Genomic DNA, 27,074 nt, shown 5'->3' on the forward strand with positions numbered 1-27,074 from the left:
CCCCACTCCCCCCCCGGTTTCCTCTGGCTCTGAAAGCCATCTCTGCTCGAATGCTGCCGAGGTTCCACCCTCTTCCTAAACCAGAAAGAGGATAGCTAGATAGGCTTCCAGAATCCAAACCTAGATTACGCTGGATTTCTCTCCGGTGAGCAAGCCCAGCCAGCACTCTTGCCTGGCTATGGTAGGGGTTATTAATGTAAAGGATTAGGAGGAAAGAGTAGAGTCTTTGCTCGTAAGAGTTCAGGCACTAGAAACTCTAATTAATTGTCATTCAAGCTCAGACAGGTTGGTCTGAAATCAACTTGGCTCCACTGGGAGCTGGTCTGCTCTGGCTATGTTTGATACTATTGCGAGACTAATGGGAGACTGACATCCCATCCCAACTGCAGCATAACATGTCACCTCCTAGAAAACCTAGTCTCTAGCTCAGTCACCTCCATTACCTGCAGTAGGGCTCATTCACGTTGTGAACTACAGTAGTGCCCCCCTCATGCGTGGTTTTGGTTTTTGTGGTTTCAGTTACCTGTAATCAACTGTAATCAGAAAGAAAATCCCAGAAATAAACATTTCAGAAGTTTTAAACTGTGCTTTTCTGAGTAGCGTGATGAAATCTTGCTCCCGTCTCTCCCTCCCTCCTTGGACATGAATCATCCCTTTGTCCTGGGTATCTATGCCCTAATATTGGTTATTAGATCAACTGTCCCCGTATAGCAGTGCTTGTATTCAAGTAGCCCTTATTTTACTTAATAATGGTCCCAAAGTATGAGAGTGGTGATGCTGGCAACTTGGATAGGCCGTAGAAAAGCTGTATGTAAAGGAAAAAGACATAGTACATATAGGGTTCAGTACTATCTGCCATTTCAGCTGTCCACTGAGGGTCTTGAAACATATACCCTTGTAGATAAGAGGCGTGGAAGAAAAAGGGATTCTGTGGAAAGTAAACTCTGCCATAAGCAAGCCCTGTCCATTGTTCTTATAGATCTAGGTTAATACACCTTTGAAATAAGTAATACCCCTCAAGAGAAGTAACCACCCTCAAGAAAACATAAAATCTGGGAGCTTCCTGACAATGTCTTCAGTTTGGCTCAGGTAAACTCTTATAAAAAAAAATTTTTTTTTAAAGAGAAAGCACATAATCTTGTTAACTACCCTATAATTCAGTCCCCGCCTTGTTCTCTCCCACCTTCATGTAATTTTCCTTAATTTCAAAAACTATTATTCTCCAGAGCATTTGACATCTTGCTTCCTGGCTATTGTTGTCAGTTTTCGCTCAAATAAACTCATAAAAATTCTCTACGGGTTTGGATGTTTTTACATAGACAGTGGGGACTACTGTATCTGCAGCATTTTTAATCCCCAGAGAATTTTGCTTTGCCACAGAACATTAATCTGAGGCTTCTCCCAAACCCCCAAAATGTACACGATACCTCGTAACCAGAGGAATCATGGCAGTTTATTTCAAAGTTGGATTCAGTAAATATATATGAGTACTTACATCCAAAGCCCTTTAGACCAAAGCAGCATTACCTCGTGTCACCCAAAGGGGAAGCAAGGTCCATTCAGATACAGTTTCTGCTCTCAAGGCACTTATAGTCAAGTGTGTGTAGAGGTATCAAGAACTGTGGAGGGTCCAAGATTTTACCCTACTTGCAAGCTAGCAAGTTAGTCTGCCATAGTTTCATAAGTTCATAGATTATGACAGAAGCATAAAACTCGAAAGTTAGAGACGAAGGACTTCGTTACTTGTGGTACGGCAGAGAGCATAAGCTCTGTGTTCAGAGCAGCTCTCCTTGCCATCTGTGTCCCACAAGGGTGATTCAGACCACCCTAGGTAGAAGCTGTGCACACCATATGTTTGTGTCACAGCTGCGGAATCCTGAGGTTAGAAAACTCCCTCTCTTATAAGGAGCTACTAACAAACCTGCCCAACCTTTGCCCCAGAGGGAGACAATCATATACTTCCCAGGAAATAAAATCTGCCCTCTACCCTAGAGGGAGACACTACCCCTAGCTCCTAAGGATGTTTACGTAGCAAAATAGATAGTTTGAGATCAAAGCTGTCACAAGACATGCAGAAACACCAGGGAGAATTGTCTCACAGCAAAGGATGGAGAATTCAGGAGTTGCAACTACAATGCTAAACATAAGCGTAAGAGAACTGTGGGCACAGTCAGTCTGAGGAAACACTTGCACTAAAGTTTGAAAGTAGGACTTGTCAAAATGACAAAGCCAATAGGTCAAGGATTGAAAAGCAAAATTCTAGAAGGAGGCATGTGCAAAGCCATACCAGGATTGAAGTGGCAAGAATCATTTGGAAACTACAAGTAATTCATTAATTAAAGCTGGAAAAAAAACCTATAGAAAAAGTTGAGAGATTAATCTAAAGATGTTGGCTGGAGTCGAAAGCTGAAGGCCCTGAAAGTAGCAAGTGAGGAGGAGTTAGGGTGACTGGGAGCAACATTTCTAACTCGAAAAACCAGGAGCACAAAGGTTGCACTCCTTTGTGGGAAGAGCTACAGGAAGAGGGGCAGATGTGAGGGTGAAGAGGATGATTCAATTTCAGATAAGCATGAAAAGCCAGGGGCCACATCTAAATGGAGTTGTCCAATAGGAAGTTATGAAGCCTAGGAGAAAGGTCTGGGTAAGAGACACTGGCGTGAAATTTTTAGTTTTAATTATGATTAACCATAGATGTGATTAAAGTCGATGAGAAATAGGGTAGGAAAAAATGGTGGAAGCCTTAGCAGCATTAGTGTTTCAGGGCAAACAGCAGGGGAGCTAGTGAAGAAAACTGACAAAGACTGGCCAGGAGGCTAAAAGAAAACTCAAGAGGGAGTACCTTCCTAGAAGCCGAAAGGGGAGAGCGCTGGGAGGTCCAGGAGAGAGTGCTTAATAGTAGCACATCCTGGGGAGCAGTCGAGTGAGGTAAAGATGGAGTATTAGTTACTGTTAATTAAGGCTTAAAATAACAAATATTTTGTTATCTGAAATTTTCTGTGGGTCAAAAATTAGGGAATAGCTTAGCTGGATGGTCTGGCTCAGAGCTTCTCATGAGACTGCAGTCAAGATGTTAGCTGGGTCTACGGCTGTGCCACCCTGAACACGCCTGATCCCATCTGATCCCATCTGATCTCGGAAGCTAAAGCAGGGTCGAGCCTGATTAGTACTTGGATGAGAGTAGGAAGACCTAGGAAGACCTTGGATGAGAGTAGGAAGACCTAGGAAGACCTGGAGCTGTATGCAGTGGGGAGGGAGGAGATGTTAGCTGGGGCTGTAATCTTCCTAAGGGGTGACTGTGTTAAAGGATCCACGTCCAAGATGGCCCGCTCATGTGGCTCCTGGCAAGAGTCTTTAGTTCCTCACTGCATGGATCTCTCCATAGGGCTGCTTAAGTGTGTCCTCATGGCATGGCAGATAACTTTTCCCAGACCAGGTGATCCAAGAGAGAAAGACTGAAGCCACAATGTCTCATATGTTCCCGCCTCAGAAATCACACTGTCTTATTCTATTTGTTAGAAGTGAGTTACTAAGACCAGTCCACACTCAAGAGGAGAGGCATTAGGCTCCACCTTTTGAAAGGAATGTCGAAGAATTTGTGGATATATTTTAAATCACCACAGTCAATGCTCTGGTCACATTGTTTACATTTCTCCTACACGGAAAATATAACTCCCTCCCCAAACCTCCGGCCTTTTTATAGCATCAGCAAGAAGTTTCTCAGGTGAAGTTCCTTACGTGCAGCAACTCCAGTACAATTCCTTTGATCTGAAGACCTATGAACTAAAGAAACAAGCTGCCCCACACACATCCAACACTCACAGGGAGAGAGGCACGGGATAACTGCTAAAGACACCCTTGATCAAAAAGGTGGAGGATAGGATTAACATGGGAGTCCACGGCAGTTCTGAAATCTCGTCAGGCAAAATTTGAAGGATCCTTTATGAAGACTGAGTCCTACTCCTGTTTGTGCCAGATGAGGTCACATGGGGAGAGCCAGCCCTAGATACACATTCCTTCTCTTCCTGTCCCAAGCTGTTCCTCAACGTGAGAGGTATACCCCAGCCACATATCCAAGCTTTCTCCCCCATCACGTACAAAGGCTCCTTGACCACCCCCGGGCTTAGGGTGTGTTGCTGGCAGTTCAGTCCATGCTCAGGAGAAAGGGCTCTGGGGAAGAAGTCCATGCAGGCCCCAGAAGCAGGCTCAGGACTTCTTCAACAGGGAAGACAGATATCTTCTGTATCCAGAGTTTGGTCCGGAAATGGAGAGAGTGGGCATGAGCTTCGGTGGGCATGTTCCCTTGGCCCTGCAGACTCCTCGCCCTATAGGATAGGCACGATCTAGCTAGCATAGGGCCCTCTAAACTATGAGGCCCAGGGTGGGGCTTCTCTTGCCCAGTTTTAAGGGCAGTACTGAGGCCAAGGCCTGGGAGTCTTCATGCAATTGAAACAAACATTGAGATGAGATGAGAGAGTGAGAGAGAAGACTATAAGTGTAGTTATGGTTAGAATATAGGATGCTGGGATGTAAGAGTTAGCAGTGGAGCATTCTGGATGATGAGTAGCCATGAAAGGGTGGAGTGGAAGTGAAGTTCACTGGAGTTGAGGTGGTCAAGGACAATGGGTGAGGGTAGGTTGTTGGAGCTATCTGCCCCCACACATCCAATACACAATGGTAGGATAGGCGCCAGTTGTTGCCAGGGATAGTGAAGTCACTGGGATATCACTGGGATAAGAGGTAGACAGATAAACTGTGAGGTAGGCACCAAAGTCCTCAGGGGACCCAGGGGAGTGACCAGGACGCTGGTCATAAAAGATAACACAAGCAGAGGGTGATAGAACTGATGGCATGAACCTCAAAGCAGGTGATTTTATAGGAGGGCGGAAGAATGAAGAAAGCAGCCACCCTTCCTATCCCCAGGTCCAGTCCTAGGGTGGAGGAAGGTGGAGGAGAATGAGCAGTCTTCCCTGGGATCCAGTATCCATAGGAAAAGGTAGTTTTGCGCTAAGGTGAGGAGACTGAAGGAGTATTCAGTGGTGAAGCTGAGGGCTTAGGGTAGTTTGCTTACAATAGAACAAGGTTCTTGAAGGCACCATAGGATGAGGTGGCAGGGTGGGCAACAGTAGGAGGACAAACCAGGAATAAAGAAGCACAGACAGGACTGGGATGAAAACTAAGGAAAGCACAGATGAATAGAGGGACTTAAAAATATTTTGAGGAGTTAGGACCCGCAGCTGGAGTTAAGGGGCATCCTAGGATTAACTGGGCTCAAGAGTCAAGCCAGTACTTGTGGAAAATCCCTGAAATTATGCATAAAAGACAATGTGCCTGGTTTTGTGCATGCAATTTTGGGCTGTCATTCTTAGGGACACTAAAGCATGAAAAGCACTGATGTAGATGGTCTATCAAACCCCAGCAGTGACTAGGGAAAAGGAGGAGCTTTCTATAGCTCTCCAGATCCCATGCAGGGTGGACTCCATTCTGATTTAGTATTTAATATAAATTGTAATGATTAAAGCATATAGTGGGGTTACAGCTTAACAGGATACAATTTAAGTGCAAACTTCATGTAGTTCCTCTCAATTGATATTCCAGTGTAGTGTTTCTGGTTTGATGCAGAGACTGATATAAAGCTATTTGTCATCCAGTCAGCAACCTGTGGTCTTACTCAGAATTCCAGTGAGAACACTGGTGAAACATTGTTTTGTTCCTTGAAAAAGCTCACATCTTCCTCTATGGGAAACCTTAACCCAAAGTGACTGGGAAATACAGAAAGGTCCTACTCAAGAAACTTCAGTGGTTCCCATTTACTCATAGGATAAGGCCCCCTGATATAAGAAAGATGGACCATGATCTTGCTCTGCCTTCCATCGCAGTCATGTTTCCTACCTGCCACCTGTGCTAGGTCAGGGTACAGACTATTCCCAAATCACAGGCAGTGATTTAGTGGCGCTGCCTTTGCTTATGGCGTTCATCCCACCAGAATGCTTCCCGATCCCAATGTTTGGAGCTAAACTCTCTGAATCCTTTTAAAGCCCATCTCAAATGTACTCCTACCACAGTTTTTTTCTGACTTATAAGCTATACATTCATTTACTTCCTCCAAGCTTCTATAGCATTTGTTACTTTATGGCATTTATCACATATTTTCTCAATTTTTGATTATAAAAATTTTCAAACATACAGAAAAGTTGAAAGAACTATATAATGAATGAACACTCATATATCTACCTAGATTCTACAATTACCATTTTTTTCTATATTTGTTTTATCCCATATTTATCCATCTATTCATTCATCAATCCATCTTAATTTTTGGATCCATTTCACACTTCACCCCTAAATACTTCAGTGTTCATATCATTAACTAAGAGTTCAGTATTTGTTTATGGTTCTTTTTTAAAGTAAAATTTACCTAATATCATGTCTTTTTTTTTTAAAATACTCTGATTTCTGCCTTCTCTATCAAACTCTTTGTGAGAACCATTTCTTACTCAACTCTATCCCCACTCACCCATCCAGTATTTAATAATGATGACATCAGTAATGATGAACACAATCAAAATAATCATAGCTAACATACATCGGGCACTTCTTTTGTGCCAGGCATTGCTCTAAACCCCTCATATGCTTTATTTAATTCTTATAACAACCCTAGAAACAGGCACTATATAGATACCTGTTATAGATAGATATTAAACACGAGCTCAGGATGCATAGCTAATTCTTTAAGTGGTGGAGACAAAATTTAAACCTGGGTCTGTCTGAGCATATGCTCTTAACCGCCATCCACATTGCTTCCCCATTTTCAAGGCCTTACCTACTGAGGGTGACTAATCGTATTTAAGGAACAGTCAAAGACTTCACTGCTTTGGACCATTCTTGCCACAGTCCATTAAGAGAGATGGTTGCCTTCAAAATTTTTCCCTGGTAAATTTGTGGTGAGGGCATGAGCCCCCACAATAAAACTTCTCTAGACTTGTCACTAGGTCACTGCTGAGAATGTCTCATGACTCTCATCCACTGTGTGGCCGCCCTGTGTCTCTGGGGCTGGTGTGGGAATCAGTGGAAAGAGGGCGAGGGAGAGTTCTGAGGCCTGGGAAAGTCACAAGGGCAGCTTGGCTGGCAGCCGCCTGGACACTCAGTACAGAGCGAAGCTGATGAGGAAGCCAGAGGGACAATGGGCCATTATTTATGGCTGTAGGAGGTTGGTCAGTTTGATACTGGGTGACCTACCACCCCTCCCAGCAATTTAAGTTCTCCTAGACCTTTAGTTGGAATTAAAGCAATTGGATTTCAAATGATTCACATGCTATATCTGGAGATGGGGCAATCTTAGGGCTGGTTATGGCTGTAAGTAATCAGTGGTAAACTTTGAGGGCCACCCTCTTGCTCCAATCTCCACTATACATCACTGCCAGATAGCAAACTCTGCGTAAATGAAACTTCTCTTCAGAATCATTCTATGAAGGAACCCATGCACCAGGTTAAATCCATGCTTAAGCCCCCCAGAAGATGGCCTAAACCTAATTTTCTAAGCAAGCACAGAGTTTTGTTGAAAATTAATTACACAGGGCATTCATATTAATATATAGAAGGAGCTTTGAGATCGAATAGGTTTGGGAACTGTTCGATTAAACCAAGGTTAACCCATTTTTTTAAAGTGGAACTTCTCAGAGCCTTGAATTGCTGTGCACGATGAGTCTCGGAGAGAAAAAAGCAATATGTTCCCAATTTTTTCAAGAAGAATATTGAGAGACTAGTGTTCTATAGAAGATGTGCTATCTCAAATGTCATTCTCAACATAGCTAACCCTGACACTTAGCCAGTTCTTCTAAGCCCATCAGGGCAGCCATGAAAATGCACTGTTCAGATCTGCTGCTATGAGGAGCACAGCAGACTCGCTGTTCCAGGGGCTGCCCCTCTGGATCCAGTGAAGCCACACAGGCTGCTACCAGCAGATGAACGAGCATGGCGAGGGCACTCATGTAGGTCCATCCCTACAAAACGTGCGATTCCTCTAACAGATGACTTTGGCTTGAGGAAACACCTTCAGCCTAGCCAAAATTTTCTTAGAACTGCATTGCCATCTGAGAGTCTTCCTACTCAATCTTGCTTCCATCCTGTATTGAAATCTGAAGCTTCTACTGTTTCTCTTTTGTCCATCATAGGCATATCCCTCAATAAATCTCTTGCACATTTAATTCCATCTTGGCCTTTGCTGCTTGGAGGATGTAAACTAGTACACCTATCTTAAATGTGTTCATAAGTATTTCTAGATCCAGCTACTCCTTGGAGCCTCACATTACTTTTATGGCATCTGATTTTTATGGTCTGTACTGTGAGGCCTCTTGGTACTACAGTAGGGAAGCTCATGGATTCTGGAAGACAGTGGCCCACATTCAAATACCAGCTCTGTCACTTACTAGCACTATAACCTTAAGGAATCCCTCGACAAGCTACAAAATGGGGGATGACACCATTATCTTGCAAGGCTTGCAAGGATTAAATGAAATATCACATTTAAAGCACTGAGCATATAGCAGGTGCTCAATAAACACAATGATTATGATTATTTACAGTCATTTGTGTACTTTTCTTTTTACTTCTCCCTATTGGATCATAAACCTGATGGGAGACAGTGTAATTTTCATCTTTAACTCAACCCTGAAATATAGATCTTATTCATAGTAGACTGACAAACAGTTGTTAAATTGAGTGGGGGGGAAAATGGCCATTTGCAGAAAGAAAGGGTCATCTCAGAGAAGAAGAGCCAATCAGGAGAGTCAGCTGGTGGTACAGGAAATGTAAATAAATATTCAAAGTATATAATATATGTATAAAATAGAAAATGTTTATAGTTACATTATAATATTATATATTTAAATATATAAAAGAATCCGATTTCAGAAATAACTGCCTGGAAGAGGGCCAGTAATACCAAAGGTGTACCCCCAGACCCTTTTGCAGAAGTTGGCACTGCACGACCTGTAAACACAACCTGGAAGGGCTATTTTAGCAGTGCAAGCTTCATACCACTATCAGTGCAACTAGAAAAAAAATGGCAGGAAAGCAAAGGAAGGCAATTACCAAGATCCATGAGAAACAATGTGTCAGCGATGGGACACAATTAGAACACCCAGAACCAGGGCTGTCTGCCTAGTTCAGAGTATTGCTTTCTCCTTCAGTGCACAGTGTCAGGCCACCTCGGTTTTAGAGTTTCCTCATGGAGTCTGACTTGGTTGGGGAAACCATAGCATAGCAGTGGCGGCCCCCAAAGTAACCGGATGTAGGTCTTTGAAGAAGGAAGCTACTGGAATTCCTAGATATTCTGCCTATATGTGTAGCCTATGGCTCTGCCTCTGGGGAGGCTCAGGAAAGACATCACCTGTGCCAGGAGCCTGGCATTGTTCTCCAGTGGCAGGGGACACCTTCGCTCTCCCCTTAGCTTTGCCCAAAGCCTCATTAGTTCCTTCAAACCCCAGCTCCAGGACATTTTAGCAAAGAGTAGAAAAGTCATAGCTGGAACAAATGCCTAAGGCCCTGGTTGGCAGGCACAGACCAGCACTCTGTGCTCTCCCAATAGGCAAGTGTGTTCATGTGTAGCAAGGTTTCCTCCCCTAGGTAACACCCTTTGTTCTCGCAGGATGACCAGGATGACCCTCCATGGCCAGTTTGTGTTTTCTTCATTTTAGGACCATGTGCCAAGGGAAACTCTATGGGTATGATATGTATATAGAAGTGAGCTTTTTTCTTTTTTCTTTTTTAGGAGGGGAAGGTTGGAAGGAATGCCTGTTAAGAGTCAAGGCTGCTGCTGCTATGGCTCCCCTACAAGAAGAAAGCCACCAAGCTCATGAGGTTCAAATCGAGAGGTCAAAGTCTACCAGGAACACTTCCTTCATCTCTTCCAAAACAGCATCAGTTTTCTGAGTTTTCAGCAATTTTATGAGACAGATTACAAAGACACACCCTTTGAATGAATCATTCTGCTCTCTGCAGTGCCAAAGGCTTCAAATATAGTTAACTCAGATTAACTAGGTCTAACTGACAAGAGTTGTTTTGACTGACTCATAAAGCATATTAAAAGAAATTCAGTTTTATTACTTTCAGGAATCTAATGGAACTATGCTAATAAATTGCTCCTCAGTATAGGTCTTAAGAGAAATCTGTTTTAATGAACAGATGAGAATATTTTCTAATTCAGTCTATCAAATTTTGATATAGAAAGGGTTACTTGTCAGGTGTTAAAAGTTACTTTAAATACTTAGTCTTGTTTATATCACAGTATTTTAGTTGGACAAACCCTATGTTTATAAATGGTATAACCTATCCAACTTGCTAATCCTTCAAATTTAGTTAAGTCCTAATTAATGCCTCAATGGCTCTGTTAGCATGAAGTCAAGTTACTGTACTCATCACTCAGAAAGAACAATCGGCTTTTGTATGGGCTTATTCTTCCAGCCAGGGGGAAATCCCTGTTCTTTCAGATTTTGTGACACACATTTCTTCCTCTCTTGCTTTCTTCTACAAATATTTATTAAACAACTAGTATGTGTTAGACACTGACCTAGAGATTTATGATCTAGAAAGGGAGACAAACACAAACAAGTATTATAATGTTCTATAGGCGTAAGGATTGCTGTATGAACAAAGGACAGTGGAGATATGGAGTCAGTTCAACCTGAGAACATCAGGAAGGCCTCAGAGTCAAACAGATTCTTAAAAATAGAGGATGTTTGTGCAACAGATAAAGAAGGGAAGGGTAGCACATAAGATGCTAGGCATGGTACAGCACGGCATATCCAACAAACTGTAAATAATATGGCAAGAATGGAAATTACAACTGATGGAATATTAGAGAAAGAGATAGCAGAAAGAGAGGTTGCCTAGTAAGGGCAGGCTGGAGACCAGATCACAACCTACTACAGACAGTCCCTGCTCAGGTTCTACATCCTTCACGAAATTACAAGCACGAAACGATAGACATATAGAGTCCAGATCAAGAGGAGCCTGGGCTGGCTGTCCTCAGTACTGGACCCACATCACATCCGGAGTATCATATTTAGGATGATGGTGACAAATTAGGGAGCATCAATAAAGTGGGAAGGTAAATCTGGTCCCTATTATTCCATTTTGGCAGGAGTCTAACGCTGTGATTTAATTGAAAAAATTTAAAAGCCTATGTATTGGTCCATTTAATACCAGGCAAAGCCAAGTGAGAATGCACAAGTGACTCAACAGAGACTGCATTTAATATATAACAGCCGCAGAGCCAAGACTAGACTCGTGAAAACATTCAGGACAGTATGAAACTGAATATTGGCCAAGAAAGCTGGAAAAACACACTCTGACCTCTTAAAGAAGTAGAGCCAGGCCTCTCGATATATATAGACCAATGAGAAGGGGATTTAGAAATAAAATATTAGGTATATTGGTTATCTATTGTCACCTAACAAACCATACCAAAACATAGTGGCTTAAAACAAGTTATGTCTATGATTCTGCACAGTGACTGACAGTTCATTTCCTAGTCTCCCTCGGGCTTACTCATACAGCTGCATCAGTTGGTGGGTCAGATGGGGACTATGCTCAGCTGGGAGATCTTGGCCAATGAGAACATGTTTCATCAAGGCTAGGTCTCTCTCATCTTAGGGCCAGCACCCTTATCACATTTCAGATGTTTTTCCCCTAAGTGTCCTCAGTGGTTACTTAGGATTCAGAATACTGCCAATTGCTTTGTGAATTGGTGCGTTATGTGCTCATGAATATCTTGACAGAATAGGGTCAGCAGATCTAGTTCTGGCCACCAGAGAAACAAGAGTTCAAGATGAAGTGAGGGAAAGATAAAACTGTCCCTATTCACAGATGAGGGGGCTGTCTACAACTACGTAAAAAATCCTAAGGAATCTTCAAAAGAACTTCTAGAATTAGTACATAAGTTTGGCAATATAGAATATTTATCACAGGGTAAACGGTCAACATCCCCAAATCAATTGTATTTCTATACACTAGTAATTTTCAACTGGAAACCAAAATTACAAGATGGAATGGGGGAATAAAAAAGCTAAGTATTATGCTTAGGTAATCATTTGTATAGAGCTTCAATTTACAGAGTACTTTCTCAGCCACCTAAGAGGAGGGAGGAGCGAACTAGGGAACTTTGCAAACATCTGCATTCTCACTCCACCCCATTCTGAAATGCCCTTAGGGGAAGGTGCCTCAGACAAGTTGAAAGGTTATTCAGGTGATTCTGATCACCTCCAGAGAGAGAACCAATCTGAAAAGGAGTATCAGCATCACCTGAGAACCTGTTAGAAATGAGAATTTCTCCCATTCACATACTCAAACTCAGGAGGTCGGGTCTAGAGTTGTGTTTTAACAAGCCAGATGATTCTGCTGTGCACACTATACTTTTTTTTTTTTTCAAAAAAGTAACTTCGTAGTTCATTTTATGCCTAAGTGACAAAGGCATACCAGCTGCTAGAGGTTTGTAGCACCCTCTGCTGGTACCCACCTGCAAAAGCCAACCTCAAGCAAAAACAGGATTCTCATAACTCTAGATTGATGTCAGCCTGTTAATTTTTTATTCAAGTAAACTAAAGTTAAGACAAATCTTGTTTCCTTTTATATCCACTGCTGCCTCATTTCACCACAGCATTTCGGAGATCATGGTGCATTCTCCCCACATCGAAGGAGGTGGGTGAATGAGGCCTTCTCTGCCTTAGCCTAAGGGCAGTGTCACTCCCCCACACAAAACCAGAATCTCTCAATGGCTTCCTAGAACATTTTGAAGCAAAATCTAGTCCTTATCAAGACTTTTGAGGCCTGCATGATTGGAGCCCCGCTACTTCTCTAAGTTCACTTCCAATCACACTTTCCCTCCTTGACTCTTAAGCCAAATTGGCCTCTGAATTGTTTGTAGAACATGCCCCAGAGGACAGTGCACTTGCTCTTCCCCCTAGATATCCATGGTTCTACTCTCTGCTCAAATGTCACCTCCGTTGAAGGCCTTTTAGTGCTGTCAGGTAAAAAGTGGGGTGTTATTCTGGAGTGGGTGTTTTTAGAAAGCTGGGGCAATTCAGTATCTCAGTTACACATATTAATTGGGAGAGAGGGGTATATGATTATTTTTGAGTTGCAGTATCTGTTCAGGCCTGATTACAAGTGAAGATGGTCTGTCATGGTCATGAACCTTCTTCCTATGTTGATATTCTATAACACTGTTTATGTTCAGTAGGGGAACACCACTGTAACTAGGCCAGTTACTAGATGATGCCTGTCAGGGATGCTTTTCTTTCTCATATATTTGTTTATTGTCTCAAAAGTAATCTTGCCGAGGGCAGAGACTTTGTTTTGTTTACCACTAATGTACCAGTGTTTAAATAGTGCCTGGTGTATAGTAGGTGTTTAATAAATATTTGCTAAATATTCTTTCAAAACATCTTCCATACCTCAGGTTCTACACATCTATAATGGAGCCCTATACCTGAGACAGGTAAATTTGGGTCCTTGGAATGTCTCATAGGTGATGGCAGATCCAACAGTAGCTGCTGGTGGGCAGACAGGTATTAACACTTACCCTTTACAGAACTTTAAACAGTGAGAGCAACTGAGTTCTTCAGACTTTCCCTTAGACCAGGCAGGACTTAGCTTCCTTTGGCTGCTTAGGGAAGACAATTATCAGAAAAAGCCACTACTCTCCAATGGCAAGAGATGGCCAAGTTAAAGATTATGCCACAAATAAAATGGGAGAAACAGTCCTTGATCTACTAAATTACCTTCCTTTCCCATCTTATAGTCATGTGTTTTTAACAAAATATATGACAGTCTGTAATTCAGTTAAGTCTTCAGAATGATTTGCATACTAAAAGTTATAACCATTCCACCATTCCTTTATTATATTACTATTTAAAAATACTTCTGCAAAAAGGAACCCTCATACACTGCTGGTGGGACTGCAAATTGGTACAACCACTATGGAAAACAGTATGGAGGTTCCTCAAAAAACTAAGAATTGATCTACCATATCATCCAGCAATCCCTGTACTGTGTATTTATCTCAAAGACTTGAAAACCCATATCTGAAAAGATATTTGCACACCGATGTTCATAGCAGCACTACTCACAGTGGCCAGGACATGGAAGCAATCGAAGTGCCCTATGATAGATGAGTGACTAAAAAAGCTGTGGTACATATATACAATGGAATATTACTCAGCCATAAGAAGAAATGAAATACTGCCATTTGCGACAACATAGACAGACCTTGAGATAATCATGTTAGGGAAATAAGCCAGACAGAAAAGTTAAAAATCACATGATATCACTTATATGTGGGATATAAACCTAAAAGCAACACATGAACAGGACAAATAGAGACTCAGGGACATGGACAATGGACTAGTGGCTACCAGAGGGTAGGGGATGGGGGAGGAGGAGAGAGGCAGACAGGGTAAAGGAGGTCAAATATAGGGGGTTGACAGGGTAAAGGAGGGCAAATATAGGGGGTCGGGGGAGGGGGAAGTGGGTAAAGGGAATCAAATATATGGTAGCTGAAGGAAACTGGACTCTGGGTGGTAATCACACAATAGAATATATAGTTGTCAAATTATAATGTACACCTGAAAATTATATAATTGTATTAACCAATGTTACCCCAATAAACTTAATAAAAATTTTAAAATAAAACATAAATGAAAATAAAATAAAAATATTTCTGCAGTTTACTTATGTAGAAAGGGAATTATGATATCATTTTTAAACCTATCAGATTGGCAAAAATAAGAAAATTCAGTAATTACACTGTTTGGCAATATGTGGATTAACAGGAAAACGCATACGTTGCTAGTGAAAGAATAAATTGGCCCAACTTCTACTGAAGTTGATCTGACAATATCTAACGAAATTTAAAACGCACAAAACTTTGGATCCGACAACTTCCCTTTTAGCAATTTATTCTCCTAATAAACTTGTACACATGCAAAGTAACATGTTATTTATTGCAGCACTATTTGAATTGTAAACAATCTAAATGCCCACCTTTCAGGGAATGAGTAACAAATTATGACATCCATACAATGAAATATCAAGCTTTCATTAACGAGAATGAAGCAAATCTCATTCCTTATGTACTTGAATGGAGAGAACACTAATATATCATCGGAGAAAGAGAAAAGCAGCTCCTGGTACCATTAGCCACAACTAGGTGTTGCTAGAGGCTGGCCTGGCACTCACAGATGGGCCTTATTGTTTTCCCCTTGACATAAAATTCACACAACACCAACATTAGACAAGAGATCTGTGACTGTGATAAAGACAAAAACAAGACTACTCAGTAATCATGTCTGAACACAGATAAAAACATAAGCATTACCGAGTCAGCAAAAACGACCAAATATCCCTCTATCCTGGCTAATATGACTACTGTTTCTTTATCAATTTTAACATTAGCCTTGATTCATTCCTCCTGCCTTATTGCTAAGATTAAGATACACAATCATAGAATTGCCCCCAGCATCCTTGAAAGCATCCAATCCAGAGCAAATCCACGCTTCCTTGAAACTTTGCCCAAAAACCATCTAATCCAAACCCAAATTATAGTAAGCCCTTTCCAACACTGTCCAACTGAAATGCCCTATAATTCTTCATGGTATGTGTTCTTTCCTCACGGCAATGAGCAATAAACTCAACTAATTCAACTAAAGTGTGTCCTTGGAGGGAAAGCACATTAAGTGAAATAAGCAAGGTGCAAAATCATGTATATATATGCATGTACGTGTATGTGCTGCAATTTGTGTAAAATATGTAAAACTAAAAGCTAAAAATACTTATTTGTTTGTATATGCATAGAAAACACACGAGTTCAAATGGTTGCCTCTTGGAAGAAGCACGAAAGGTGCAGGGGTGAGAGGAAGAGTTTTCACTATATACTGTTACCATGTTCATAAATTATTTACTTACAATTAATAACTTTTTAAAAATATAGTAGGAATCTCTAGTACCACTGTGGAATCAATAGAGAAGAAAATTCAGAATCCTGCCTGGACAGTCAGGCTTATCAAATTTCTACATGTGAAATTTCAACCGTGTTGCAGTCCCTCGAATTACATCACTCCTGCCAGAATGCTCCCCAGCTAAGCCTCAAAATCAGTTCTTGTGGAAAAATAGGATCAAATTTCATGCACTTTGATGTCTTAGAGATGAAGACTGCTGATTAGTCTGTATTTAAAAACCATTAGGTGTAGGTATTTTCTTTAGAGTGGATCCAGGGCTCTTAAGTAAAGATAGAACAGGTCATGGTGGTTTTGTATTTCTGGCTCTCGTAGGGAGCCCTATGAGCTGAGAACATATAGCACCTAAATATCATGCTATCCTAGCAGAGGTCTTAGAGCTATCATCTGGTCTTCTTCAAAGTTAGAGCTGAAGGTGATAACTGAGCTCCCCTGAGGCATTCTCTTACCCCAGCACCCTCCTCAAGTCTCCACCAGAGCCGGCTCCCACCTCACTTGATGGGTGGGTTAGGCACACAACTACAAGAAAGACAATTCTGGATACAACGTAGTTATATATTCTAGATTCATAACACACCAGCCAGTAGCAGTTGGTAGCTCATTTGTTTGGTGTCCTGACCTTCCTCAACTAGGGGCAAAGGCCTCCTACAAGCTGTGCCTGGTCCTGATTCCTTGACCTATATTATCTTGGAGTCTCTAGCCTTCCTTTCATCTCCAGTTATCTTTGTGTACTTTTCACCATCTTATCTCTCTCTTTTTGACTTACACTTCTACCCTTTACCAATTCCTGTTTTAGAGAACTACTTATACTTGTCCCCACAATTTAGACTCTAGCAACAGGCATTCCCAATGCTTCCATTTATTATAAAATCAAACACATATCCCCTCAACAGCTCCGTAATACACACACAAATAAATCCAAAAAATGCATGACAATTAGAACTCTCTAAACTTTTCATTATATTCTTACGAATTATCCTTCAGGGAGGGCTCGGTTCAAGTTTTACATGCTTAGCGAATTCTTCTTGGATCCTCGGCTCCCAGTGAGCCCTTCCTCTTTTAAGCTACCATGAAATGAAGAAAATAATTTTGTCTATTGCCTCAGTCGTTTCCAAACATTTCCTTCCCCTATCTTCACCTCCCCACCACCTTTTTGTTTGTTTGTTTGTTTGAAACTAAGAAAGTCAAATATGTAAAACATCAACTTTGGGAGAAAATGGTACAAGCTCCAACTCCCTTCCCTTCCCCCTGAAGAAGTTCAGCCAAGGAATTTTAAAACTGCTGGTCTAGTCCACCAATGAATGTCATTAGCTAGCCCTTTATGTCATCTTGCCAGCTAGATTATTAATTCCCTGGGACATAAGCTCTATTTTATTGACCTAAATTCAATGACTATTTCAGCACTATGTACCATGTACTGGGCCAGCAAGGCTACAGTACTTTCATAATCTGGCCCTTAATACAATCTATGAGGTAGGCATTTCCCCGCCATTTTACACATAAGGTTAAGTGGGGCTGGAAGAAAAGGCCAACTTTACTCAGCGATAGAGGTGTAACTTATACCCAGGACCTCAGAATTTAAATCCAGTGCATTTTCTTCTCCACCAAGCAGCCTCTAGGTCTGTTCTGGACTATTCTGTTCTATAGTTCCTGAGAGAAAGAGCAGCTGGGGCCAGCACCAGAGAGGCTACAGTTATTAGTAATCGTGAAGACAAATTCAGTTGTGTAAAGCAGACATGCTAACTGCTACACTATGGAACCAAGACAAGATCAATTGTGGATTAAGCTCATGTGGTCCTGCACCAGTGACAATATTTAGGGTTCCACTTCTCCATGATTCTAGGCTACTGGACTACCCCTCACAACTGCTTCCCTTCTTTTTCTGTTCATCATTATCTCCAAAGCTGACCTGACAGGATGATGGTTATCTTCCAATATAATCTACACTTAAAATAAATAAAAAACTAACTAAATAAATAAATAACAAAGAAAAACTTTAATGTATCCAGGAATAGTTATTTGCTCCCTCTCAACTTAATCTACAATTATTCTAATATCCTGAGGAAGGTCACTTTTCCCCCTAGTTTACAGAAAAGAAAGGGGAAAGGGAAAATGAGTTATCTAAGGAACAACTAAGAATTAGAAAATGCCAGAGACTAGATACTACATTTGGATTTAAAGTTGTAGGGCCTAACCATTTGCAAAAATAAAAATTCACTGTATTAAAAAATAGGCCGGCTGCATTAATAATGCAAAGACAAATAAGAGACTGTAAACCAACTTTCAAATGTTTTATTTTTAGTGTTTTAAAACATTTTAATACAACAAAGATATAAAATAACATATATTAGTTAAATCTAGATTTAATTTAGAATCAAGATATTTACTTATATACAATACTGTGTGCTTCAAGGTATGGCTACCACAGGAACTTTCACATCTTCAAGTAACACTAGTTTCTCTGTGGATAGGGTGACATTTAGGTAGAATTCCTGAAACATGCCCACTTTAATCCAAGCTAATTTCGCTTCCCCCATCATGTACCAGTTTCTACTTCCTTTGTTCCATATCAGAAATACTTCAATTATCCTAACAATCCATAGATTCTCTAAATTTAAAAAATGTTAAAATTAAGCAATTTAAAGATAATATTACTAATAACATTGCTTGGTTAGGTTCGGACAACCCAGTAGTTCAGATTCAAACAGACCTGAAATAACAATGAAATTAACAGTACTCTTTCTCTCTCCATATCTGGCACAAAGCTTTCTTATGCTTAAACATGGAGTACACTGAATAAAAAGTCCTTTGGTTAATTTAGGGCAGGACATATTCCAAAAACCAACTTTAATGGTAGCTGAATTATGGCTTATAGATTTCATAGATATTTTTATTTAACTTGATACAAAGTAACAGGCCACATTTTAGTTCCTTGAAACTGTGGCATTTGCTGGCGATGAGGGGTAGGTGAGAGGGGGACCAAAATCTACTTCCACAGTAATTTCAGTCATTCAAAGCCACTTAATGTCAGAGAGGGAAAAAGAACCTCTCCCTCTCCTTTCTCATTGGTCACCTGAAGCAGCCTGACTTTTGATGTTGCTAATAATTCTCTACAGAGAGATAGGGATAATTCAGGCTAAATTTTTTACAAATGCAAACTATCTTAAATATCACGTAAAGTTGGCATTGAAACTATCTAAATGAAACCGATACTGTTTGAGAAAGCTATTGAACTATTCTAAACGAGAGCTTTCTTGTCTCAAATGCCTGAATACCATAAAGATCTGACAAATGACTATTACCATTGTTACTTTTAGTAAAGGATAACTTGTCTACAAAAAGACTAACAAATAATTAACTTTATTAGGTCAGAGGGTTTAAAACAAGAATATAGTTAATGTTCTCAAGCATTTTGGAATTAGGATCCTTAAAAAAGTTTACTATGAAACTTTCTGATGTTTCATAATGGTGAAAATGACTTTTGCTGAATACAAAGCAGTTAGTGTTATTAATATGACTTTGAATATATAAATAATACTTTCCAAACGGATGTCCCTAAAACAGACTGTTTCATATCAGCCATAAAAGCATTTGGTTCTCCTGTTCTCCATTTTGAAGCTAAAGAATTTTTCGAATTCTAAGTAACAACAACCAGGCAAGTACAGGGTAGAGAAGAATGCCACTTGCAGTGTCAAAGTTACACTACCAGCAGGTCTCTCAGTCAATGGTTTTTTCCTGGCGAACAGTCCACAGTTATTAGCTGACTGATTCTAAGGCTAAGCTCACTGCTTTCTGATTTAAAAGGATACTAATGAATAGTTCCAGCACTTGAAAGTTGTATTTTTTACTCTAATAATGCTGGCCACAGAGAATAAGGAGAGGATAGGCATGCTGAGAATTCTGTAGCATAGCCAATAAAATACCTCCCAAATTATTTGGTGATAACAGCAAATATGCCATCTTCAAAACATTCTACTCCCTATAAACTTCGATTACTCTTCAGTAACACTGTCCTGCAATGGACTGTAAAAGAAAAAAAAAAAAAAAAGTCCACACTGCCCCCAGGAACATAGAAAATGCATCAAGAACTTTCAATATAATCTCCAGTTTGCATCCTCAAACCAAAAACCGTCTTGGTGCCTTCTATACTGAGGTCTTGGTGTTTAATAATGTAAGCCTCTCACAAGTCTGCAACTGTAGAACTTATTACAATGTCAAAAAACATGTTGATCTAGGGCGTGTAGCTTCTCTACCTAGCCACATTCACACCCAAAATGTAAATGTAAAAACATTCGTTGTGGTTTAGATTTTAACAAAGAAAAAAACAAAACAAAAACCAAAGTCTGGAAATTTCTGGACAAAACAAAAAGCGAGTAAAATATAGATTTCACATTAAGGAAAAAAAATTTGTCTCACTTTTCAAGAAAGAGACTTGGAGATGATTGATTTATGTAAACACTGCTTTGTAAGAGTTATAACAATAAATTATAAGTCTAGCTTACCTTTTCTTCAAAACAAATATGATAAATGCAAAGCTGAAAAGTTATTTTACAATCTTCCCAGCGGTCTGCTGTTAGGCACTCGCAAAGTTAATAGCTCTGCAAATTAGCTTCAATTTATTTTTTTCTATTTTGTTCTAGAATAGAATCTATATCAAGGAAAGAGGACTGATGTTAAGATATTTACTATGAAGTAGCTACTTAACATTTTTGAATTAATATCACCACAGATTTTTTTCAAACATTTTTCCAAAAGCCAACATTAGTCTCTAGCTAAATTCAGTCCTGTTGTCATTTGGGAAAAAATGGCAGTAACACATCTTTTGACCTCAAGGGTCAAACTACTCTAACTGGCATAGGAAGTATCCTTCACCCTTCATAATTATGTAGTTTCCTTAGATGACATGTTGATATGTTTCTCTGTAGCATGTAATAGAAACAACAATTTAAGATATTATAAGATTCTGAAGTATGAGATTTAAAAGCATAATAAAACTTGAATTGCTTTGTGCCATTTCTCAAGTGAGAAATAAAAAATGATGGTCAGAGCAGATCCAAACTGGGGTCATTCAGCACTGGCTAAACTTGTTCACATAATATTCCTTTCCTGCCCAAACCATTCGAGAGTCCTCCATAGCTTATACAGGGGTGGGAATATGACTCAAAGTGCAAAAATAAAATATTTTACCCATATAAGGAGCAGGCTCCTGTTAAGAGGGCCTGATTTTAGACCTCAATATGCCAGCACCTTTTCTAACTCCTTGTTTTAAAATGGAATGTAAAAACTACACAATTAATATTCTAAGTGGCTAAATTCATAAGTTGGGGTTCAAATTCCAATTATACAATCATCCTATTGTCATAACTACTTTATAAAATCATTAAAAGTGAAGTGACAAAAGTTATCACACAGATCAAATTTTAAATTACATAAGGTACTAAATTCTAGTGTTGTAAACAGCAACTAATCTATATCAATTCCTGAATGCCAAATTAAGACTAAATAGAAAGAATGTATGTACACAACTGTATTTGTAAAGCTAAAAAACAAAATCTTCTCATATCCATATATGTCTGTGATTGCTTCTGATGGTCAAGAACAAGAAATTTCAAAAACTAAAAAGTTACGTTATGTCTGCACCCTTTTATAAAGTTCTTTTCAGAAAGAGAAAAAAATTTTTGCATGCATATCTCCCTACTTAAGGACATAAGAACTTTATCTAACATCTGGTAAAACACTCCACTATTTTGCTCATTAAATATTACCATTAAAAAGCCTAAAATTGGGCTGTCATCTAACAGCTATAGCACAAAGTTATTCCAGGTACTTACATCACTAAAATTCATTTATAGGTCATTTTCCCCTCATGAATACTGAACTCTCAGAACAAAATAGCAACTGTATCTTTCATTGCATCTTTGGTGAAAAATGCCAGTACTATATTTGTACTTTGTCACCTCATTATGGCCCCTTTCTCTTCTTGTTTCAGGCATCCTGGTATGTTCAATATACTTTTCTTAAAGATGGTTTCGAAGACAAAAATTATTTGTTAGTAAAACGGATCACTTTCCAGAGTTGCATTTTAAAAAAGACGCAGAAATTAGTTCAAAGAACAAGTGCTGTTCACTTGGCAGGGGTTTTTCCTTTGAAAATAATAAAGAGCTTCAAAAAATATTATTTCCTGACTGGAGTCCTACTGGAAATAAAAAAAAAATAAAAAAAAAAATTTTTTTTTTCAACCAGCAAATTGCTTAAATCGATTTGCTTAAGTTCAATAAGCAAATATTCAACAGGCTAAGGGTAACAGTCTGACTTCAATCACTACATTACCTCTGCCTAAAGAGAAGGGGCAGAACACACTGACTTAAGCTCTCTGTTCAAACAGATATATAAGGACTCTTGATTTTTCTTTCTTGCTTTCTATAATCGCAGCCTTGCTCAGAACAGGGAACTTAACTTTGTCAACATATAAGCCAAAAAGCAAGGCATCCAGGAACAACCTAGGGGGAGAAAGCAAAGTTATTCACTTTCAACACGTACGGTATATTTAATCATGAACCCATAACAAAGATAGTCTTCATCCAATTAGTCTTTTCATTATTGCTGGTTTTGAAAATGGCCAACAATATTCGTTAGGTACTGTACCATTAACATTGCATTCAAAAAAAGAAAACATGGGAAACCAAATTCTTGCTCTCCTACTCTGCTGATATGCTCTGGTATTAGCTAAAGTATGATAGTACAAAAAGAGTCTTGTTGTGATATAAAAGGCAATAAACACATCAATGGAATAATGTTCATGGGCAGCCAAAATGAAGAAGATTCCAAAGAGGTTGAGAACCCAGGATAAAGTATGCAAGAAATTCCAGCTTCTTGGTGTATCTGGGAAAAGGACAGAAAGATTATTTTAAAACCACATTCCTTCCAATGCTTCTCAGTCACGTTTCTTAGATCAGTCTGTTTCTCCCATCCTTCGTAGATACTTGATACCCTTCCTGCAGCTTTCTCTGCAGTTAGTCATCTGATACGCATAGAAGCACTAAAAAGATACTTACATTCAGTGACAAAGAAGTTCAGCATAGTTAGGACGACTGTGTGGCCACTGAACATGTAATCTCCACAAGTGTGAACGCCGGTTAGGGTCATACCAAAGCCACTCCAAATGGCAAAGGCCCGGTGTAGTTTCTCCCATACACTGCCATATATCTATAAGGAAAGCTATGAATTAGTGCTTCAAATGCTTAGGAAGATAGGAGCTTTCCAAGCATCCATTCCCATTGAAATTCAAATGCTGAATGACTTCAAAATAAGATCTAAGCAAAAGCAATGGGACTACCAGTCTAAATAATTCCAGATATCAAGAATGGGTGATCAAAGCTTGGCTATACTCAGAAAATATTTTGGTAATTAAATGACATCAGTGTAATTCAAACGTCTCTACTAGGAGTTTCTTTATAATGAAAAGGTTGCTATAACACAAAAATATTTCCAAATTTTTAATATAATAAGTAGTATTTGCTTGGCTATTCTTGCCAATAAGTAATAGGCTATGACAGAAACGATGACAGCCATTCAATATCCATTCTTTCCTTCTTCAGTGGTAACAGAATCTTGAATTTATTTGAAATGGCAATGAACTCAACCAGAACACTGCGTTTCCTAGCCTCCCTTGCAGTTAGGTATGGCTATGTGACTAAGTTCTTTATAAGAAGATCTTAGCGAAAGTGTAAAAGAATTCTGGGAAGACTATTTATAAAGGAAAGAGACAACAGCTCAGAGGAAGTCTTTTCTATCTTTCCTTCTCCTAGCCTACAATTTGGACATGATAGTTGAAGCTCTAGCAGCCATCTTGGACCACAAAATGGCCTTAAGGATGCAAGCCAAATGTAAGAATAAGAGAACAGGAAGTCATAAAAATCATGGGTTTTTGATGGTTCCATATCTGACCTGGAATATCTACTCTCTCTGAGAGAGCATAAACTACTGTTTATTTATTAAACCATAGCCATCTTGAGCTTCCTGTTAGCAGCCAAACCTAATCCCAAATCCCACACATAAATTTCAAAATGCATTTTGAGAAAGAGTTTGAGCAATGGTCACACACACACACACGCGCACACACACACACACACACAAAGTGTATTTAACACATAATACAAAAACTTGCTAAAATTTTATGTGCATTTACAATGTGCAAGGCATGCTTCTGAGTGTTTTATGTGTTATTACATTGAATTTCCACAACAATCCTATGAATTAATTCAATTGTGCAGATGAGGAAACTGACTGAGAGAGGTCACACAGCTAGTAAGAAACATAACTGGGATGTGAACCCAAGGAGTCCAATTCTAAAGCCCTATGTCTTAAATATTCTATTATGACTAAGGGACAAAAGGAACTGAAACCAGCTATTAACAGTAAACATGTTTAGATATTAGGTCATACAGTCTAGAGATATAGGTATAGGCTTTAACTAAATGTTTCAATTGTTTTGGTTGTCACATAGCTTATAGTTAAAGATTAAGAAAATATGTTAGTCACTTATAGTCAAAGATCATAAAGGATGTTAGTCATATCCTGACAGCCCACTTGTAAAGCAAGTTCCAGAAAAAAATGTGTAAAAGTACACTGTGCTTGAGATAATAGAAAAATGTAGCTAGTAAGCACAAAACAGTTATAGCTTAAACAATAACAAGTCACCAGATGTTCAGCTTCTGCTCTTTGCTTTGAAGTTAACATAATTGATAGAGGGAAGATGGAGGACCAGGTAAAAGCAGGGTTCGTCTCCTCCCAGGACCGCACTGAAATTACAACCAAACTATAAAATAACCAATGCAGAGAATCACCTGAAGTCCAGCTGATCATAACACCTACATCTGATAATAACAAAGAGCCACATCGAAGCCGGTAGGAGGGGTGAAGTCGTGAATTGGGCTGGACCCACACCCGTGGGTGGTGGAGGATCACCGGGAGGGACAGCGAGGCTGCAGAGGCTCTCTTGAGGGAGAGGGGGGTCCTGGTCTCATCTGAGGACTCTCCAGCACAGAGTCCCAGCCCAGGGAAGAGAAGATTCCAATAACTCTTACTGTAGAAGGGATTCTAGCCGTCTAGGTGAGACGGAGGGCGACTGAACTCTTAGATGTCCCTTTGAAGGACCCGCGCAAAGGTTTTCTGACCTGTGGACACTCACCCGGGACATCGGCAGTGGGTCAAAGACTCGCACGGGATTCATTCTGAAAAGGTCTCCATTGCCTGGCATCTGAACGAGGGCTGGAAAGGCAGCCACCATTGTGCCTTAGTCCGGACCCTCTACAGGGCAATCTACAGACCTACCACCTTGACTGTGCAGACCCCTCCCACAGGGCCATTAGAAACCTCTGAGAGCTGTGTTTCTAATCCCAGTAATGTGGCTGCTGTGAGCTACATTTCAGAGATATGGTCAGGCAGATCGCTGCTGTCAACACGAACCTGAGCAGATATAGGGGACCTATGGGCTAGTCCCAGACAGCAGCTGGTCTTGCTGTGAGCTGGGTCTTCTGCAGGAACTCACAACAGTTACCAAAGCTGCAGCAAGATGGAGGCTGAATTGATCTGACTGCCATTGTCTCTCTGAGACCCTGCCCCACCCAACCTGCAGATTGCCCAGAGCAGTTGTTGCTAGATTGTTGCCAGGCTCGGAATGATTCAGAACCAAAAGTATTCACAGCAGGGCGGCTATCGCTGTGAGGCATTTCCAATCCCAGCAACAGCGCCAGCTCTGTAAACTACATTTCCATTCCCAGAGGGCAACCAGCTCTGTGAGTCACATTTCAGAGGTAGATTAGGCAGATCACTGCTGCCAAAGTGAACTTGGGCGGATATCGGGGACCTGTGGGCCAGTCCCAGAGAGCAGCTGGTCTTCCTGTGATCTGAGTCTTCAGTGGGAACTCACAACAGTTACCAAATTTGCAGCAAGACTGAGGCTCTATTGATCTGATTGCCATTGTCTCTCTGAGACCCCGCTCCATCCTACCCACTAATTGCCCTAGGTGGCCCATTGATAGTGAACTGACACGGTCTTGCCCTTCCCCTCCTCTGATCGCCTAATCCACACAGGCAACAAACTTTGGCTGGCACAGGGTCAATGGCAGGCAGACCTTTGCTGCCTGCAGGAGTTACAATATTGTGTCCGGGGAGCACAAGGGTCTGTGGGAACATCCCTGACAACAGCTGGTCTCACTGTGATCTGTCTACAGTGGGAACGCCCAGGAACAGAAGTTGCAGCAAAACTGAGGCTGTACTGGTCACACAGACTTTGTCTCCCTGAGATCTCACTTCTCACAAGCCACAAAGTGCCTGCAGCCCATTGACAAGTAGCCTCTTATGCCCTGCTTGGCTCTGGGGTTGAGCAGTTAGCGCAAGCAATAGACGTTGGCCAGTGCAGTGAGCGCATTTTGAAGAAAACAGTTGTGGACAGATCACTGCTGACTGTATGAGCTGCATTATCTCTTAAGGGGATTGCAGGAGTCTGTATTGGCCTGGCGGCCCTTGACTCCCTGAGCTCCTGCCCCATCCAGTACACAAAGTGCCCACTGCACATTGATAGGCAGCTGCCTCTGCTCTGGGGTAGCGCATTTAGGCCCAGGGTGGGCAGAAGTTGACCTTGCTACAAGTGGAAACTTGTACAGCGAACCACAGAGACAGCGAGGGCATGTAAACTGACACTGCAGCGGCAAGAGGAAATTTACTCACTAGACCCAGGAGACTCCCAGGGTTCCTGCGCCACCCTACACACATATCACCCAGAGGCTCATCCAGTTTCAGAGACTTACAGGCATCTGATAGGCAGTGTCAGGCCTTGCAGAACACTGGTCCCTCTGCTAAACTGCCCCAGGGACAGGGAATAACCAACCACTCGCTGTCTACAGCATTGTCTTTTCCACTTACCTATAGATTCAATAGAGGCAACAACCATCTGTAGATCATTTTGTAGTTCCCACCAGGTAGCCCTGAGCAATCAAAAGCAGTGGCTGACCTTGGCCTACAGGGGAGCCCCTCCCAAGGGACCCCAACACCAACACATCC

The 27,074-nt window shown here is 40.6% G+C and overlaps 1 protein-coding gene across 2 annotated transcripts in view; it reads right to left on the reverse strand.

The window, feature by feature from the left end:
• Positions 1-18,286: 18,286 nt before the first annotated feature.
• The window catches only part of SAMD8 (sterile alpha motif domain containing 8), a 71,440-nt gene continuing 62,652 nt past the window's right edge, over positions 18,287-27,074 (reverse strand). For both annotated transcript variants that reach the window (XM_015592311.2, XM_006915491.3), the window contains exons 5-6: positions 23,066-23,216; positions 18,287-22,892 (exon numbers count right to left, since the gene is read on the reverse strand). In XM_015592311.2, coding sequence (XP_015447797.1) covers positions 22,588-22,892; positions 23,066-23,216 — 456 coding nt within the window. In that variant the 3' untranslated portion in view covers positions 18,287-22,587. The remainder of the gene's footprint in view (positions 22,893-23,065; positions 23,217-27,074) is intronic.

Source organism: Pteropus alecto, unplaced genomic scaffold, assembly GCF_000325575.1.
Source record: "Pteropus alecto unplaced genomic scaffold, ASM32557v1 scaffold155, whole genome shotgun sequence".
NCBI classification, from domain to species: domain Eukaryota; kingdom Metazoa; phylum Chordata; class Mammalia; order Chiroptera; family Pteropodidae; genus Pteropus; species Pteropus alecto.